Here is a 20,402-nt window from a genome sequence, read left to right on the forward strand (position 1 = left end):
TAAAGCTCATATCCAAATAAAACATTGGTATGGGTTCTGAATCACTTTTTTTAAGTACAACATTTCTGTTTTTGAATGTTACCTTTATTTAAAAAGTGGCATTATTGTTTGTATACAGTATCCATACATGTATGAGAATGTTTATTGCAAATCTGTTCAAACACAACAAAAGTTTGTAAGATGGTAGAATTTAATGCTATTTCCTCCTACGTTTCACAAAAATTCCAAATTTGAAACAGAGCTATAGACTGTTGTGGTGGCAAGTCCATACTTTCTTGTGTATCTCTTGCACTAATGCTGCGCAAGTCAGTGTCACATAACGTCTATATTGTATCAAATGCTTCAGTGTGCAGGGAAATATTGAGCCTATTGGAACGTATCGTTTGCTGAGCCCTGTCCTTCAGAGATCTTCAAAATAAATCTGCACATGACCTCAACAGCCGAAGCTTCTTCTCTAAATGTATGACGACCACTATAAATGTAAGACTACTCCTATACACACTACTAAAATGCACAAATGCTGACCTCAGCAGCAACAATTTAATCTGTTAATATAAGGCGACCCTGTATTTTTTGAATGATGAATTTGGGAAAAAACTTTGTCTTACATCAGGTAAATACAGTACATTGTGGACAAATGGCTTCTGTAAAATTCAGAAAGTATGAAAAAGGCACCAAACGAAGTAAGGCTGCGAGGGTGAGACTTGAGTCACTTCTGGATACCAGTCAGTAAAAGCATTCCCATGTTTTTCACAGGTTATTATGAATGAATGATTCCAATACTTTCATTGCACTGTACATTTTTCTATTTTATTTTCAGTAAAACTGCAAAAAGCAACAGTTTCTCATCAGAATTCATTCTGCATCTGTCTTGTGCAAGTACATAGCTCTTGCCATAGAGATTCAGTAATGCAGATTGATTGCATGCCTAGCAGTCCAATCACATGGTAGTCACACATTTCAGCAAATCAATTATGTGACTAAACGGCAAGTGTGAAAGCAGCTTAAGAATGCTCAGTAACATAGTTGTGGGGCAAACAACAAAAGACTAACATTCTCGCAGTCATTAATTGCCTAAAAGATGTACAAGTTTCTGAAATAAGGTTGAGAAAAAAGAGTTTATGTTTCCTGTGGTTTCCCTAAATCCAAGACAAGTCTTTAAAAAAGACATTAGTCAGTGGTTTTCCATCCTCGTCCAAGTGATGTTTGTGTTCAGTCTCTAATAGCCCCAATGTCTGTGAGAAAGTGTAACCATCCTTTTTTACAAACTCACCTTTGCAGAAAGAACTGTTTGAAGTTACAAACAATTTTTTAATTGTCATCAGCAGAACTGTGCATGTGGATTGCATGAGTTCTGACTTAAATAAGAGTTATTTTATACTTAAACAAAATTTATGTTCTAACAATACACTTGCTCAAGAATTGGTCAAGTTTCTTTAACATTTTACTACTATACAAAATATCAAATTTTTATGATACAGATAACAATTCTGTTTTATACAGTTTTGTTGTCAAAACTGCTTATCTGTGACCCAGTCATCTATTTTTGACGGAAGAGCAGTGACTGACAAGTGATCCTCATATTAAGCTAAGTAGCATGAGAAGACACAACAAAACTTAGGTAAGATAGGTAAACCAGATAAAAATCCAGAATAACAACACTGAATTAGATTATATTAACAAAACACATCTGTGCCAGCTCAAGTGTCATTGGTTGGCTTATTGTTTCTGGATGCTCAACAATTTTATCAGTGTCAATGTTACAATGTTGGATCAACCAACTACCGACATTTTAACATTGATTGTAACAACTATGACCTTGTATTCATTATGGACAAAATCAAAGTTTACCAGTGTTCTTGCTAAAATCGTCAGATCTACAAGATATTTAAAATATAAAACAGACAACATGCATGAAAAAAGAAATACAACACACATCATGCACGAAAAAGGAACTACAACACCATATCCAAATTCATTCCTGAGAAGAAGGAGGAGGAGGAGGAGGAGGAGGAGGAGGAAGATGAAATATAACTGCTTAAAAAAAGGGGGGGGGGCTAACTGACTGGTTGCCTGGACTAGTCAGCAACCCTGCTGCAATACATAAAAAAAATCTACCCTTCTGTTGCTACACAGAACCTTATCTGCACCACAACCACTTCTCCACCCATATAGAGGGCACATCCTGTATTAAAACAGACAATAGCATCTTGCCAATATGTAAACTGTAGTTACTTAAAAAATGGCATAAAAACTACTGCACTACAAGCATCACAAGCTAGTCAGTCTTGTTGTAGAATGCAGGAATGCTTTTTTTGTGGGTAATACCCTATTCTCAGTCTTGTTAGGGTGGCTTCTTTCCACCTGAGGTTGGTAGGAGGTTCTGAAGAACCCGACAGTTGGGTATATTACAAATTTGTGTGTACATTCAGCCACTCCAGTTCCCACTGACAAAATGAACCTCCCTCACTAAAGCATGGAGATTGATTCAGCGGGATGGTATATATTGCTAAAATAACGCACTCATATGCCTCTTTGACCAGTGAGTGAACTAAATCCTTCCCTTTTACCACCAACCACCACATACCTGGTATCCATCAGAATGAGTATTAGTTTTCTAGTCATTATAAATGTGTAACAGTGATCTAACTGTATAGTACAACTTTCTCTGCCAGGTATATCTGTATGACACCCTGCAAGGAATTCAAAAAATCAGACCAGATGTGATACTTATTATTTAGGTGAACCTTCATCTGCCCCAATGTCCCAAAACACACAAACCTCTGCACTTCAATGTAAATTTGTATAGATTGCATACATTTCTGCATTTTAGTGTACATTTGACAGGAATGCAAATACAAAAGTTATGGCTAGAAAATATGACTGAACATCTAGCACTGACCCTCGTTTAGATCTCGTCTGTGTACAGTAAAGTCACACAGTTCACCATACATGGAACAAAACTTTATTGTTGTCATGATATTTACTGCAACGCAAACATTTATGCTATAACTACTACTGGGATGGGTAATCAAGTGTTGAACATTAACTCCAGAATGCACTATGGAAGTAGATGATCAGTCATTTAGTTTGCAGAACCCATATTAGATAAGAGTTCATTCATCTCCAAGTCTTCCCCATGCATTTTATGAAAGTAATGAGCTTTAAAAGAAAGAAGTCTTTCTCAGCTTTAGGAATGGGATCACAAAGGTCTTTGGCTACAGACTGCAATACTTTCCATCAAACAGGCTGCTACTGCTACTGCTACTGCTGCTACTGCTACTGCTACTACTACTACTACTACTACTCCTCTTCATACTTACCACAAAAAATGCTGGCCTTGTTCCAAAATTTCACCAAAGCAACATATGAAGCAAGAACAGTTTTATCAACCGCACTTGTTTCAATAAAAGATAATGCTACCAGCAGAAAAACTGCTTTCATATAATGAAATCATGCAAATCTTAACAAATATGATGCCACGTTAAAGAACTTCAGTCCCATAATTAAACTTACTTGTTCATTATTTAATTTAAACATACTGACGTATCATCAAATACTCACTTCTTTCGATCTATAGAGGCCTGATGGCACACACTCAAATGAAAATGAATGTGCTGATATAAGTAATGATGCTGTAGTGGAATTTGTGCTATGTTTAAGATTCTCAACATTTTTCAGGTACTCAATTATTGCTTGTGCCTCTGGCTTATCATTAAATAATTTCTGAGCTGTCTCAATACCATTTATCACATAACTGATGACAGCATTTTGGGCTAAACAAAGAAACAAGGTGACATAAATGACATATGTTACCAAACCAAAATTAATTCTAATGTATAAATAAATGTCACTAACTGTTTTAAACAAATACTTTCACATGACAGACAACACAATCTGGAACAAATAATTTTAAGATTGCAAAATTTATTCCATTTTTGTAAAATATACCAATACGAACAGCTAGGCAAAAGATGTTTTGGGCTCAATGCTAGCATATAAACACGTAAGTGCTTCCACACTGGTTGGTTGGTTTCAGTGTTAATACACTCTTCCAGTTTAATCCACTGCAGGTCATATTGCAACCACAAACCTAAGAATTAAATTTTCGAGCTGCTTTACACTGACACATCATTCATTAAAACAACAGGTTTATGTGGATTCTTATTCTGATGCATATGAAAATTTACACTCACATTACTTCTGTTATTTATAATTGGCAGATTATGGTGTGCCCAACTATTTAGTTGATTTGTGAAAATTTACAGATTGCCATGACTCTCCACTATCGAAAGCTTTTGTATGCTCAATGAAGAAGACAGTCTTTCATGCATCCACATTCACACTCGCATATACAGAGCACCCCACACTCGACTGCATATTCCTCTTTACATAAATTCAGTTACTGCTTTGCAATCTGATCAGTTAGCCTCCGAAACACACATGGAAATAAATAAACTGGTAACAGTAAACTTGTTTCATTCAATATCAATAACAGTTACGGTAAAAATGGCTAACTAAAAATGTTTACACTTAAAGGAACATAACTGATGCCAAGTGTACTTTATTGCTAAGAAATAAACTGATTCACTTTTAGTGAGGCTCTACATACAATTATGTTCTCTTTTAGGGACATAACTTTTGTAATAAACCACATAAAAAGCCTTTTGGAAAAAATTCCTTTTGTTAATTTTTGTCAGTCCGATTTAAGGTACTGTTGAGGCATTTGTAGATACTGTCTCATGATCCTGCACTTCTGAATACATGCTGATACAGATAGTATATCACTCTTATGCATAAACAAAATCAGTTTTTATACTTAATATTCTCTAAAACATTAAACGTAATACTGCAATACCAAATAAATGATAGTAATTAACAGTGTCCTCCTGTAAATAGGAATGATTTTAGACATTTTCAATGGCTCAAGAAAAGATCTGCTTGCAGTGAAGAGTTTTACAATTGCAGTAATATTTTGTTACATTCTATTCTAAGCACAGTTCTTCAAAATTATCACATCAATGTCATCAACACATGCTGAATGACTGAGCGAAGTGGTGCAGTGGTTAGCACACTGGACTCACATTTGGGAGGATGACGGTTCAATCCCACATCAGGCCATCCTGATTTAGGTTTTCTGTGATTTTCTTAAACTGCTTCAGGCAAATGCCAGGATGGTTCCTTTGAAAGGGCATGGCCGACTTCCTTCCCCATCCCTCCCTAATCTGATGAGACCTATGACCTCGCAGTTTGGTCTCCTTCCCCCAAATCAACCAATCAATGAACCATGATGAATGAATTGTTTTTCAGTTCACATAGTACATGAAAGATCACCTCTGGTGGCAGTGTTAGTTTAAACATTGATCTGGGACACGATTTTGTTCCATACTGCCTACGAACACGTTTCACTTTAAAATTATATTCTTAGGTAGTTTTCTCAATGGCAGAAAAGTAGTTATAAAATATTTGTTATATCAACAGTTTTGCTTTTTTATAAGCTATGAAATCACTGTTTTGCTTTCTTTTATGAAGTCTTATAATATGATTGTGAGCTGTGGTGCATGCAATGTGACAAAGCAGTTTGGGTTGCTAGATGGCATGCTTCAGGCTGTCAGACCAAGAGCGCTATAACACGAAGCACCAGCCAGTGAGATACAGCCCAGGAACTTTGTATGGATTGTTTACAGTTTGGGGAAAGTGGGACTATCAGAACAGTTACTAAAGCATTACTTTGGGCTGTATCATATCCATCATTTGTTAAACGTAACATACAACATACAAAGTCAAGGATTATAACACTGCATCAAGACAAAAGCACAGAGACATCATCCGTGTCCTCCATATGAAGCCCTACTACAGTCCTGAGGCGCAGATCAATGATGCGGCGTCTCATTCAAGGAAACTGAAGACTCAGTTGACAATTGTAAAGCTTTAATGGGAGAGGTTACCTCCATTGCTCATGATAGTGAAGAGGATGTGACAACACAACCAGAATGTGAGGCTGTGTCAGTGTTGCCATAAAGAGGAACACTGACAGGATTTACATCCAGGGTGCTGTAATCAGCTCCAATGAGAACTTCTGAAATAATGGAATACTGTTTCTCCAAGAGCAAAAGCATTGCTGTGAGCTGTGGTGCATGCAGTGTGGCATAGTGGTTAGCATTGCTGGCTGGTGTGCTTTGGGTCACCAGTTCAAATCCAACCACCAGTAATTATTCTTTTATTTATTGTTTTGCATTTCTGGAAGGTTCTCGAAATGTCTTATGTTTGTATATTTTGGAATATTCAATGTTTCTATAAATAGCAACACTCTCATTCCAGGAAATCAGGTTATCACATTGGTGTTCATAATAAACATGTTTTCCAGAGCTAAATGTTGTAATTCATTGACAACCTAGCTTTTGGATTTGAACTTGAATGTTGTTATAACGTGACAAAATTATTTAATACAATAGTATGTTTTTGTGGTAAACCTTTTGATGTAATGGCCTATTTGAATATTGTGCACATCACATACTTTATGGGAACTACTTATCCTTGTTGTGATCTAGTTAGTGTAACAAGCCGTCCTTTTAATACTTACAGTTTTCTGTGGAAATCTAAAGTTAAAGCACTGACAAAATGCTCAATGCTCAATCCCGTATTTAATAAATGTTTAGCAGTTTCTCTTTGGAGAGTAGGCTATTAAAAAATTAATAATTATTTCACAGTAGAATTTATGGGTGAGTTTTTTATGTCCGTTTTTGTTCATCAATATTTCTACTGCCAAGTACTTAAATGTGAATTGCAGAGTAATCATGTAGATGTAAATTTGTAGTCTTTGTGCAATGTCGCCTCTCCTACAAGCCACCCTGTACTCCAAGTCAAGGGAAACCCATCTTGGGCAAAAAGCTTTATTTTTTCACAACTCAAACAGTTTTACTGCTCTTTGACGGTTAAGGAGAGTTGCTTGCTTAACAAACTAGTAACAAAACCAAATTTAGATGGCTACAGGACAGACATTTGTTGAATTCTAACAAAAACCAATATGAAAACAAGTTTCTCGGCAATATTTGGGTGGTTTTAAAACCCGCCAGGGTAGTCGAGAGCACTAATGCGCTGCTTCCTGGACTCAGGTAGGTGCGCCGGCCCCGGATCGAATCCGCCTGGCGGATTAATAACGAGAGCCGGTTTGCTGGCCATCCTGGATGTGGTTTTTAGGCGGTTTTCCACATCCTGCTTGATGAATACCAAGATGGTCCCTAAGTTCTGCCTCAGTTACATGGCTCAAAGATGTTTGAAAATGTTCACACTATTACATGGCTTACACTAGACGCAGACAGTTGGGGTTCACTAAATCCGTCCCTGGGCATTCGGGGTGGTGGCAGGAAGGGTATCTGGCCACCCTCTGTAACTAACACTGCCAAATCGATAGTAACATGGCCGACCCCACATTGAAGCGAGACTAAGGCCCCAAGAAAGACATTTGGACGGTTTTAAACAAAATTCAACAACTCTGTATACTAATTTATTGTTAGTTTTATGATGTGAAAATAATAGCTAGAAAATACTATGCAAGTCTTCTGGATCAAACTGATAAAAAATGTATGAGAAGAGGCCAAAAAGAGTCCTGAATTTCAAAACTCTGCTGAGAAAGCAACCAAGTTACTTCACTGTCATCCCAGTGTTGTTAGGTTTCTTAACAACTCATTCCTCATTCCTACTCTGTGAGGAAGATTATAATGTTGTTTGTTAGGTAACACTTAACTGCATGGTTGGCTAGAGAGTGCGTTGAAATGAGAAGTCAACTTCTCACCAATTTAGAATTACAGGTGAGCTACTTAAGTCATTGATTCTGACAGAGGAAACAAAATAATCCTAAGTGTGACAATTTTCAAAGTATACTATTACCAACTGCATGTCTGCCACTGGTAGTTGAGTGGTCAGTGCAATGGAATGTCATACCTAACGGCCTGGGTTTGATTCCTGGGTGGGTCGGAGATTTTCTCTGTTCAGGGACTGGGTATTGTGTTGTCCTTATCATTACCATTTCGTCCCCATTGGCATGCAAGTCACCGAAGTGGCGTCAACTCAAAAGACTTGCACCAGGCGAACAACCTACCCGATGGGGAGCAACACAGCATTTCCATTTTACCAACTGCATGAAGCTATCAAATATGCTCTGCAGCAACTGGTACACAATATTTAAAATTTTACAAAACTGGAAATAACTTTCTAACTGCCTGTACATCAAAAGCTGCTGACTTGAGCATAATATTTTTCCACCTTAAATAAAACACTATGTTAGTACATTTAAGGATAATTTAGAAGAAAAATGCTTATGCTAATTTTTGTAATGCAGTTATATGTGCAAACGAATCACACTGTTTATTATACATGCAGTAACTGTTAATGTTTATTTAATTTAAAATTAACTCTTCGGTAATCTCCGTTGTATTCCTAATCAGACAGTTATATTTACAACAAACATACTGTACCAGGGGTAATAGGAAAGTCTTCTAAAGGGCTCCAGTTAGACACTTTAATTCTTCCTTCTCTGTATCTTGGAGCTGTTCATAGACAAATTGCAGCCAAGGGATTGAACTGCTCTTATCAGTTTTGTCAGTCATTCATTCATCAAAAGATCTAGTGAAAGAGCAAACCTGATAAGCAGTTTTGGACAGATTCTTTCTCAACGGCTAACAGTGATCTAAGAAAATTTCTATAGTGTTGTGAGAAGATTATACATATTTTTCTACTATAAATGAGCTATTCAGAGTGGTAGCATTAGCCTCACCCAACTCAGGTGAATCTTCATTGAGCATACTAGAGTACTGCTGCTGATTGTGGGGATTTGAAGAGAAAGATCAGTGTATGTCCTCTCATCAGATAAGGTAATCCTTAGGTATATTTGCACATCATTCTGCAAGACAATACTGTTGTTTTTTTTCCCCCTTAAGGATATAACCCTTCCTGACAGAGGAATGAACAGCGTAATGTTCCTTGTGGTGCAAAGGCACACTCAAAAGATTTAAAAATGGAACATTTCAAGAAGAATGGCACTGTTATACGTGTTAAACCTGGATTCATTAACGGAACATTCTAACCAGGCAGCAACAAAAATGTGATGGTTTCAACATGAGGTGGCATCTCTCACAGACAGTAATTACAAGTGCGTCAGGCAGAAAATGGTGAATTTTTTCCCCACTGGAAGGGAGACTTTGGCGATGTTAATGTTGGTTCTACTTCATTTTGGCTGTCCGATGCAGCAAAAAAGTTATGAACATTTTTCAATAAAAACAGCCTCAGTTGCAAATTTGTTTTTATTAATAACAATGATGCATTTTGCTCTCAAAGCATCATCAGATTATATAAAAACGTAGTAGGATAAGAGTCATCTGCCAACTGCTGCTGAAGAGTATTAAACAAGAATAAGGTATGTCTGGATATAATATATGGTCATCAAATATCTTATCAAATATATGAAGGACCTTACAAGCACTAAAGCAGGCTCATCACAGTGCACACAGCACAGAGCCACATGTACAACATGTGGATGTAGAACAGTAAATGATCTGCTAAGCAGGTCTGCCCAGCACAGGAACAGAACTGACTATAGTCATTTTATGCTCTGACTAGAGTTCATAGACAAACTGCAGCCAAGAGATTGAGCTGCTCTTACCAGTTTTGACAGTCATTCATTCATCAAAAGGTCTAGCAAAAGAACAAACCTGATAAGCAGTTTTGGTACAGATTCTTTCTCAACAGCTAACAGTGATCTAAGAAAATTTCTAAAATGTAGTCATTTTATGCTCTGACTAGAGTCAGTTCTGTTCTTGTGCTGGGTGGATCTGCTTAGCTGATCATTTTCTGCTCTACATTCAAATGTTGTAAATGTGACTCTGTGCTGTGTGCACCATGCTGGGCCTGTTTCAGTGTATGTAATGTCCTTCAGGAATCTGATACGTCATTTGACAACCAGATGTTATATTCAGATGCTTCTTATTCTTGTTTAATGCCCTTCGTTGACAATTGACAGATGAAGCTTATCCTACTACATGTTTACACAATCTGAGTGTCCTTTTCAAAGGAATCGTCCTGAAATTTGTCTCAATCGATTTTGGGAAACCGCAGCAAACCTATATCAGGATGGTTGCACCAGCATATGGTGACAAATACTACTGAATGAGTGTCCAAATCCTTTTGCACTAAATCAACTAGCTCAATCTAAGATTCATATTAGCGCATTGGTCACATGTTCCATTGGACTATTTGGTTATAAGAGGCTTCTGGAATACTCTCCTTATAGTGCTAATCTTGTCCCATTTAAGTGGTTTCTACCTGCAACAACTTCACAAAAGAATAGCCATTTTATTCTACTGAGGCACTTGTGCAGACACATTATGATGAGCAATTTCAAAATGTGAGATGATGTGATGGAAAATAAATATGGCTGTCCTGCAACACTTCTGTAGTGCCCTCTGTACTCTGATGACAATGATGGCAAAAGTTACCTTAGTTCAAGTCTTTTTCAACCTTCAGCTATCTTAATTTTCAGTGTGGCTTTATTAGCATTTCCACATAGCAACATGCTGGTTCTCAAAATCAGGTGCTTTGAACCTGTTTACCTTAATTTAAGTGACTTTCATATATAAGAAAACAGCGGAGTCTACAAAACAGGCTTTGTTTCAAAAAAGTTATCTATCTACACTCATCACAGAAAGTGTAACTTACCTGGATTTTTAGAACATGTATGAGCCAATTTCAGAATATCCTTGTGTGTCCAGCTATGCATTCCTACAAAACGAGTAACATTTTCGGCCATTTTCTGTGGTTCTTGATGTAAATACCAGTTATTAACTGCACGGCGTAGCCCTCTTCCCCAGCCTTAAAAGAAAGTGGAAAATAAGCCTAAGAATGCAAGCGCCTTTCACACAGTCAAAAAAGATCTGTGTATTACAACAAGCACATACGAGGTGCTAGATTTTTAAATATAATAAACAATTTATACCAACTAAGAACATACAGTTATATGGACAATACAAAAATTCTTTCTTTGGAACATGTTAAAAACAGATGACTGCTTGTGTCAGTGAAGATAGGAAGTTCTGTGGCATAATACTGAATAACTCTAAATGCCAAACCCAGAACTGTGTAAAAACACGCTTAGACTCCACACATAACTCACAGGTCTCTCTCACTGTAACTGTTTCCATTTCTATTTTCTCTGGATTTTTATGAAGTATCATGTATATCATACAGGCCATGCATCCTTCTTGCTAGGTCAAATTGGTCAATAAAACTCCCATACCACAATATCAATAACAGCACAACCATAAAAGTGGTAATAATTTCCACATTAGAACTGAAATAACAGAAACCAAAGTTACATTTTCATAACACAGTGTACTGGAGAGAAACTAACAAGAACACCACAGGTACTTTCACAGTTATGCTCCTCCACATTCCTCAAGGGTGGGAGGGAGGGAGAGTGATTGCCTTTACTTCTTCCATCATTTCAAAGGGGCAAATATATTCTGATGCTGACTACTACCAAAAACCACTCAAAAGCTGTATATTGGCTATAGTTCTTGCCACAGAGAACTAGTAACAAAAAGAGATGTTAGTTACTCAGTGCATCAGTCCTTGTCCACAACTTTTTGCTGAGTAGTACAACCAATGTCATTGACACACAACTTATGAAATTTCTCTCAATCCCACCCCACACCCTCCTCGTCACCATCTTGCTATCCTTTCCTCCCCACCCTTTCCCCTCACAACCTCTTATATGCTCTACCCCTTGAACTACTTTCTTCTTCTTCTTCTTCTTCTTCTTCTTCTTCTTCTGAGTCATGTGTGTAAAGACCTGCCTGACTCTACCCCACTTGCTTTGTTGCTTTGTGTGTCCTCCTCTAGCCCCTCCCCACCTCACTCTGCCCAAGCAACTTCTATTAATATTCAAGTCACTCTCACTGTAGCCACAGACATGTGTGTTTGTGTCATTGTGTGTTTACATCCACTAGAGAAAGAACAAAAGCTCAAAAACTAGTATAAATAGTTTTTTGCTGACTGTTTCAATGCCACACACATTAGTCAGCTATACGTAAGTGGTTGTGTTTCCTTTATTTTACATATTATTCCATTCAGGAGTTTCTATTGCCATTTAACAAAAAGTAAAATAAATACACCGCAGAACAAAAATATAAGGCACCACAAAGGAATTATACAAATGGGATGGAAATGTGTTGACGTGATGTAAATGTTTTGTTTCGGTCTGTTTTAGGATGCAAAAACAACTACAGTCATATGCACCCATGTTAGAACAGTAGAACATAAAGAAACAGGAGTTAAAAGTGACTACACTTTAAGCCCAATCGACAGAAGGAAAGACAGCTAGAAACAGGGACTTGGAGAAAGGTCCATGAACTATGCCATAGACAAATGAAGCTCCTGAACTAAAGGGTAAATGTCCTTCACCATATTGCTATGTCAGATAAAAAGTAGAATGCGGTCGACAGTCCATGTGTCGTTCACTAAAACAGCTGATATATATATATATATTTTTTTTTTATGCATTCTGGCAGGAAATGGTGACCATCAAAGTTTCAGGACAATGAGCACAAAGTGGTGTGGTAGCACCACCTAACAAATGGCAATGGTTAAAACAGACAGTGACCAATATGCAACTCAGCTAAAATGATGGCTGAGATGAGGTCGTACAAGCTGCTGGGAAGAGCTTAATTCACACAAGCTTGTTCCCATGGAGGAAGGACCAGTGGTGATGCCAAAGTGACACCACTTGCTGACACATGGCAACACAGAGATCATTGGAGGGAATGGAAGAACTAGCTGGCTGAGGTACGAGGACTGCAGCCTTGGCAGCAACATCAGCGGCCTCATTTCCCATCAGACTGATGTGACCAGGAACCCACATGAACTTCACAGTGGCTCCAGCAAGAGTGAGCAAGTGACAGCTTTCCTGGATGCGTTGCACTATGGGATGGATGGAGTACAGCACACAGAGGCTCTGAAGAGCACAGACAGTCAGAGCAGATGACACAATTGAAAAGCTTGTGGCTCTGGATGTACTGTGTGGCCTGATACAGGACAAAGAGATCTGCTGTAAATACTGAGTAGTGTTCTGGAAGCCGATACCAAAAATCGTCGGTGCCAATGACGATGGCACACCCGACACAAGGATCAGCCCGAGAGCATCAGTGTATGCAAAGACACTATCTCGAAGTTCCGTGTGAAGGTCATGAAACTTGGAGCGATACAGTGAGGCTGGAGTAGTGTCCTTATGAAGCAAATGAGGGCCAAGGTGAACACAGGCCGCCACACGAAACCAAGGTGATGAAGGGTTCACATCCAACAGGAAAGCGGCAGGTAGCATGAAGTTAAGCTGATGGAGCAAAAGCTGAAAGCAAACTCCAGGAGGTAAGAGAGAAGAGGGACGCGCCCCATACTGCTGATCAAAAGAGTCATCGAAGAAGGAGGCATAGGATGGGTGGCCAGGCACGGCAGACAAACAGCATACATATCTGCTGAGAAAAAAGTCATGGCAGTATGACAGAGGCAGTTCAGCAGCTTCTACATACAGATTCTTAACCAGGCTAGTGTAAAAGGTGCCAGTGGCTAAACTGACGACACAATGGTGGATAGTGTAAGAGGGATGGACGTGCACATGCATAAACCAAACACTCATAGTCTAGTTTCAACAGGTAACACACTGGTAAAAATAGAGGACAGTTGTCCGATCCGCTCCCCAGGAAGTACCGATTAGGACACGTAGGACATTGAGGTACCGCGTACAGCAGGCGGCCAGGTAAGATGTGGGAGGACCAATCGAGCATGAGCCCCAGGAATTTCGTAATTTCAACAAAGAGAATAGCAAAAGGCCCTAGATGTAAAGATAGTGGAAGAAACCAATTGTGCTGCCAGAAATTCATACAAACGGTCTCATCAGAAAAGCAAAAGCCATTGTTGATGCTCCACGAGTAAAGACGCTCGAGACATTGCTGAAGATGGCGCTCAAGGAGACAAGTCTGTGGAGAACTGCAATAGATTGCAAAATTGTCAATGAAAAGGTAGCCAGAGATGCCTGGCAGGAAACAGGCCGTAATAAGGTTAATGGCGAAAGCAAAGAGGATGACACTCAGGACGGAACCCTGAGGGACACCATTTTCCTGGATAAAGGTGTTTGACTAGGCAGAATCCACATTTACCTTGAAAAATCAGTCTTTTAAAAATTCCTGAAGGAAATGGGGCATATGGCCACAGAACTCCCACATGTAGAGAGTACAGAGAATACCAGTCCTTCAGCAGGTGTCTTGGGCTTTCTCCTAATAGAAAAACACAGCCACAGCAGGTATTTCCACAGAAAATCATTCATGACATGGGTTGACAAAGTTACAAGATGGCCAACTGCAGGATGGTGCACTTGATATCCACACTGTGCGGTGGTCAGCAAATTGTGAGACTCAAACCACCATACCCAGCCAGGCATGAATCCTATGTTCCATCACCTTGCAAACACAGTGTTGAGAAAATGGAGCAATAATTAGAAGGAAGGTGTTTGCCCTTACCAGGCTTAGGAATGGGTATGACATGGGCTTCATGCCAGCATCTGGGAAGCGTGTCCTCTGCCCAGATGTGATTGTACATATGGAGGAGAGAGTGCTTGCGCACAAGAGAAAGGTTCTGCAACATCTGAATGTGAACGTCGTCTGGCCCTGGTGCCGAGGATTGGGATGAAGTGAGAGCATGATCTAGCTCCCTCATAATAAAGGCGGCATTGTAGCCCTCATGATTCCGAGAAGAGTAGGGTATTGTCCGAGCTGCCTCCACTTGTTTCCGATGGAGGGAGGCAGCGTGATAGTGGGTGGAGCTCGAAATCTCCACAATAAAGCAGTCCAAGGTGTTGGAAATAGCAATAGGGTAAACTATAACATCACCTACTATGGCCAGGCCAGAAATTGGGGAATGGACCTTAGTCCCAGAGAGCCATCGGAGGTTGGCCCACATGATGGAAGAGGAAGTGGAAGCGGAACTGTTAAAAGAACTAGCAAAGGAAATCCAGCTAGCTTTTTTGCTATTACAAAGAATGTAACAGCACTGTGCAAGCAACTGTTTATATTAAATACAGTTTGCCATCACAGGATGATGGTTAAAAATGTGGAGAGCGTGTCTCTGTGCAAATTGCATCGCGGCACGCCTCAGTCCACCAAGGGAATGGGACATGGAGTGGTAAAGAGAAAGTGCAAGGAATGGAACGTTCTGCAGCAGTAATGATAACGTTTATAAGATATTATATCTGGTCATCACAACTGTTCATCGAAGGTCGCCAGGGGGGAGTAAAGCCACTAGTCAGCCTTACAAAGCTGCCATTTCGGTGTGCACTTAGGTGGGGTAGGAGTCAGCAAACTGATAGCACGCGGAAATGGTTGCTTGAGTATGTGTCAGAAAGAAAGGGCCACTTGAGACAATGGGCAAGCTGGGCAGTGCAGGAGGAGAGATCCTAATGGGAATAGGTATAGGTGTGTGTGTGTGTGTGTGTGTGTGTGTGTGTGTGTGTGTGTGTGTGTGTGTGTATTCTGAAAAGAATATGGGTGCTCCCGTATTAAGGCAGATGAGGTTAAGTTGATCGAGAAGGTCAACCAGGAGGGTCCCTCTCAGACAGTTTTTTGGAGAACCTCAAAGAGGATGGTGTGCATTAAAGTCGCCAAGCAGCAGAAAGGGGCAAAGGAGATGCCCAGTAAGCTTGATGAAGTCTGCCCTGGCGACACCCAATGATGGAGGGATGTAAATAGTACAACAGGAAAAAGTCAAGTAAGGTAGGAAAATGTGGACTGCAACAGCTTGCAGCCGGGTGTTCAGTGAGATGGTTTGACTATGAATGTCGTCCCAGATGAGCAGCATGACTCCCGCAGGAGATGGAATGCCATCCTCAGGGGAAGGCCAAGGTGGACCAGGAAGAAATGTGAGAGCTCAAAGTAGTTGTGAGGATGCAATTTTGTTTCTTGGAGCCAGAGAACAAGTGTACGCTGTTATTCCTGGAGCAGCCGTAAGCCCTCTTTGTGGGATCAAAGACCATGAACATTTCATTGGAGAAGAGTCATGATGAGGAAAGGGGAGGAGGGAAAAAATGAAGAGGTATAACCTTGGCAGCTGCCGAGTGCCACCCTTGAAAGACTCACCGCTAAAGGGCACGGAGGCTGGAGGATCCTGCTCCACGAGATCTACAGAGGTGTTGACATTCTCCTTCTGTGAGTCCAGGGCAGAAGAACAGTTAGTGGGGCACACTGGTCAGCTGGGTATTACATGGGAACACCATCGAAGTGGCTCTCCAAGTTGGCAAATCAGAAGACCATTTGCCTTTGTTCGATTTTGTGGAGCCTCTCTGGTTGGCAGAGGAAGACTCAGATGTTTGTTACCTGGAGGGACACAAGAAGTCTTCGTGGGAGTATTCCTTCTGTTTTTTCTGGCCTGCCGGTTGTGAAACACGTGACTTCGGCCCATGAGGTGGAAGTCTGGTGGCTTGGTGCATAGCTGGAAGAGGAGACGGGGATGCTACTGTGACACTGGTGATTTTACAACCACAGTGCTGAATTTGATGAAGTATGTCTGTGTGGCCATGTCCTTCATGGAGCAAGAGGTAGCAAGAACAGTACTGTAAGTGCCGGTTGTAGAACGCAGGGTTTCTGACTAGCCAATAACTTTTAAGTGACCAGGTAAAGCACTATTTGCTTCACTCGGATCTCCTGGATGGCCCACTCATTGAGATATATGGGACAATCTCGGGAGGAGGCAGCATGTTCGCCATTGCAATTGGTACAGTGAGGAGAAGGAGGTGGACAATCACCCGCATGAGCATCCCTACCACAAGTTACAGATTTAGCCAGGTGTCGACAGGACATTCGAGTGTGGTTGTAACAATGACACTGTAGCACATCGGGTTCACAATGTACAGTTGGACTGTGATAACTTCGTAGCCTAATTTGATCTTTGACGGAAGCATGACTATCTAAAGTCAGAAAAAGAGTGAATGTGGGCACTAAGGATGCATCTACCTTTTTCAACACCTGATGGACTGCAATGACACCCTGATCAGAGAGATACATTTGGATTTCCACCTCTGTCAGATCATCGAGCAGCCTAGTGTAAATAACATCACGGGAAGAATTCAGTGTTCAATGGGACTTGACACAAACAGGATAGCTGTGGAGGAGCGAAACTGCAAGCAGTTGTTGTGCTTGAGAATGACAAGTTGTTTCCAAAAGCAGAGTGCCATTGCATGAATGAGAGCAGGATTTCACAGGGCCGGCAACTGCATCAACACCTTTCTGAATAATAAATGGATTTACCGTAGCAAAGGACAGCGTTTACATTTAGTACACGTTAACTGTGAAGATGATGATTGGCTCATTGCAAGAAAATGCCCATTACTGCCAGCATCTCTGATGGCTTGCTCCTTCCAACTGGGGGCCCACCCTCAGAGGGGGTGCACCTGCCTTAGGCGATTGTTCACACCTCAGGTCACACCTCACGAACACCTGAAAGAGGGACCAACTGGCAATTTGGGACGGTAGCAGCTCATGCGATCACCCCTCCCTGGGCCTGGCCTGTACCAGGGGTACGTGCAATCCCTACCTGTCAACCCATGGCTGGGTCACCAATTAAGTGTCAGAGGTGTGGGCCAGCCATCAGAAGCACACAGGGAGGAAGAAGAAAAAGAGGAACTCCAACACTGAAGTGGAAGAAGGATAGGAGAAGGGGTACGAAGAAACTAAAAACTGAAGAAACTGTTCTGATATTGGCAACTAAAAATACACAACACATTTCCAATAAGATCCCAGACATGTTCCCCAAGGGAGGGGGAAAAAGAATAGCAAGAGGATCCACTTGCAGCATGGAAGGGAAAAGATGCTGCATAGGATGCGACATGGTAGCCAAGAGCAAACCTGCCAAAGAGTGGCGAGCCACATGAGGGTTGATGAATATGTGCAGACAAACAAATGATTACAATTTTAGAAAAATTGGATGATTTATTCAAGCGAAAGAGCTTCACAAATTGGGCAAGTCAATAACACATTGGTCCATCTCTGCCCCTTATGCAAGCAGTTACTCAGCTTGACATTGATCAATACAATCTTTGCTGACCATAGGGGCCCAATTCGAAGTGGGAATCATCACTAAAGGCAATTCTACTCCAGTCAATGATATTCTAGGCTAAAGACGTGTCTGGAGATGCCCCAGACAGCAGTGGGATATCATCCTGACTATTGCCCTCCATATGGCCTGACAACCAGGTGTGATGGTCTGAGGTGTCATTTCATTTCATTTCATAGCAGGACCCCTTTCGTTATCATCCTCTGGCGTCCTTACACCATCATGGTTTGTCGATGATATTCTACGCCCCATTTTGTAGCTCTTCGCGGCTAGCCATACTGGACATACATTTAATCCTTTTGTTGGCTGTGGGGGATATACTAAATGTATTTCTTTATAGCATTTAAGGGAATATGTGTTACCACTTCTGTATGCTCCTGGTATCTAGTGGCAGTCCACTGCACCAGCTGTAGTGCTGTTTATTGTGCAATATAGCCTTCAGGACTGTAGGAAGTATATATCCCATCAGATGGTGATTTAATGGTTACTGGGAAGTAGGGTTACCACCAAAGTAGTTTATGGAAGGGGCTTGGGAAGTATACTTACCACAAAATTAATCTGTTATTTGTGATTCTTGCAAAGCATACAACTCAGGGGTATCCCAAAGCTCTTGGGAATACATCTTACCACCTCTGCCTATGCCTGACATCTTGTGGTAGTACACTGCACCAGGTGTATGAAAACTGTTACAACAATCAGTTTCTGTTTATCATGGGATTACTACTGTTGTCAGAACACATTGCTTCCCTCCTGCACTATACAATACTGTGACCTATGTCAGCTCATACCTTTATTGCATGATAAAATTTCAAGGATTGTTTTCAGACTGTGCTAAGTAAACTTTAGTATCAGTAACAAGTACTTTTTTAAATAAAGTAAAATAAAGCATAAAATAAAAACAGATAACACTGTTCATTATTTTTTTTACGTGTAAAGGCTGCACACAACAGCTCACAATAGGGAAGGGGGAAATCTATTTATTACCATAGTTTTAATACCTCACAAAGGTGCCGTGGTGATATATGTACCACCAAAAAAATTATCTTCGCTCAGTTGCTACAAAAAATGCACTTGCGAAAGGGTTACACACAATAGAGCTTGCCTGCGCATGCTGAGAGTTTCTAGTGCTTGTTTTCATCCTTCCCAAACCATACACTGGCCAGCAAGTCCACCAGATGTCTCCACCATGGACAACATTTGGAACATTATCAGTGGGGTCCTCCAACCAGCTCACGATTTTGATGATATAACGTGCCAATTGAACAGAATTTGGCATGATATCCCTCAGGAGGGTATCCAACAACTCATCAATCAACGCCAAGCCGAATAACTGTTTGCATAATGGCCAAAGGTGGACCAACGCATTATTGACTTGCTCGATTTGTGAAGCTCTTTCTCTTGAATAAATCGTCCATTTTTTCTGAAATCGTTTGTTTGTCTGTACAAGTACATCACATCTACTGAGGTCTGTCCCATTCAGATAATTCCTTGGTTGTGTCTTGTTCCTTTGTCTTAAGAGTGTATTTTCCTTCCCACACTGTCTTATGCTGAATAGAAATTAACATTTAACATATCCAGAGACCATGACAACAAACAACAGAAGAAATAATGCCTTTATGCATATTCACATGGTAATAAATGATACAGCCTTCTCAAATGATTCTTTCACTCTGCAGCTGAGGGAGCTGCTGCTCCTTTTTGAGTCGTCAGTCTTGTGATTGGTTCGATGTGGCCCACCATGAATTCCTCTCATGCCAGCCACTTCATCGTAAAGTAGCACTTGCATGCTACGTCCTCAATTATTTGTTGGGTGTATTCCAATCTCCGTCCTCCCTTACAGTTTTTACTCTCTAAAGCTCTGTGTGGTACCATGGAAGTTATTCCCTGAAGACTTAACCCATGTCCTTTCATTCTCTCTTTTCTTACTGTCAGTGTTTGCCAAATCCCTCTCCCCCCCCCCCACCCCCCCCCCAATTCTGTGTAGAACCGCCTCATTTCTTATCAGTTCATCAAATTTTTAACCATCTTTCTATAGCACCACATCTCAAACAAGTCTCAAGGCTCTTCTTTTCCATTTTTCCCACAGTCCATTATTCACGACTATACAATGCTCTGCTCCAAAGGCGTATTCTCCGAAATTTCTTCCACAGTTTAAGGCTGATATTTGATACTTCTGTTGGCCAGGAATGCCCTCTTGCCATCCGAGCTATTTAGGCATAACATACAACCTGTCATCACAGTTTCAATTCTGCTAG

At 40.5% G+C, this 20,402-nt stretch overlaps 1 protein-coding gene across 3 annotated transcripts in view; it reads right to left on the reverse strand.

Annotated features, from left to right (window-relative positions):
- LOC126184361 (RNA-binding protein Ro60-like) overlaps positions 1-20,402 on the reverse strand; it is a 128,604-nt gene that overhangs the window by 65,838 nt on the left and 42,364 nt on the right. For all 3 annotated transcript variants that reach the window (XM_049926744.1, XM_049926742.1, XM_049926743.1), the window contains 2 exons: positions 10,714-10,866; positions 3,565-3,776 (listed from right to left, as the gene is read on the reverse strand). In XM_049926744.1, the coding sequence (XP_049782701.1) occupies positions 3,565-3,776; positions 10,714-10,866 (365 nt within the window). The remainder of the gene's footprint in view (positions 1-3,564; positions 3,777-10,713; positions 10,867-20,402) is intronic.

This window comes from Schistocerca cancellata, chromosome 4 (genome assembly GCF_023864275.1).
Source record: "Schistocerca cancellata isolate TAMUIC-IGC-003103 chromosome 4, iqSchCanc2.1, whole genome shotgun sequence".
In the NCBI taxonomy this organism is placed as follows: Eukaryota; Metazoa; Arthropoda; class Insecta; order Orthoptera; family Acrididae; genus Schistocerca; species Schistocerca cancellata.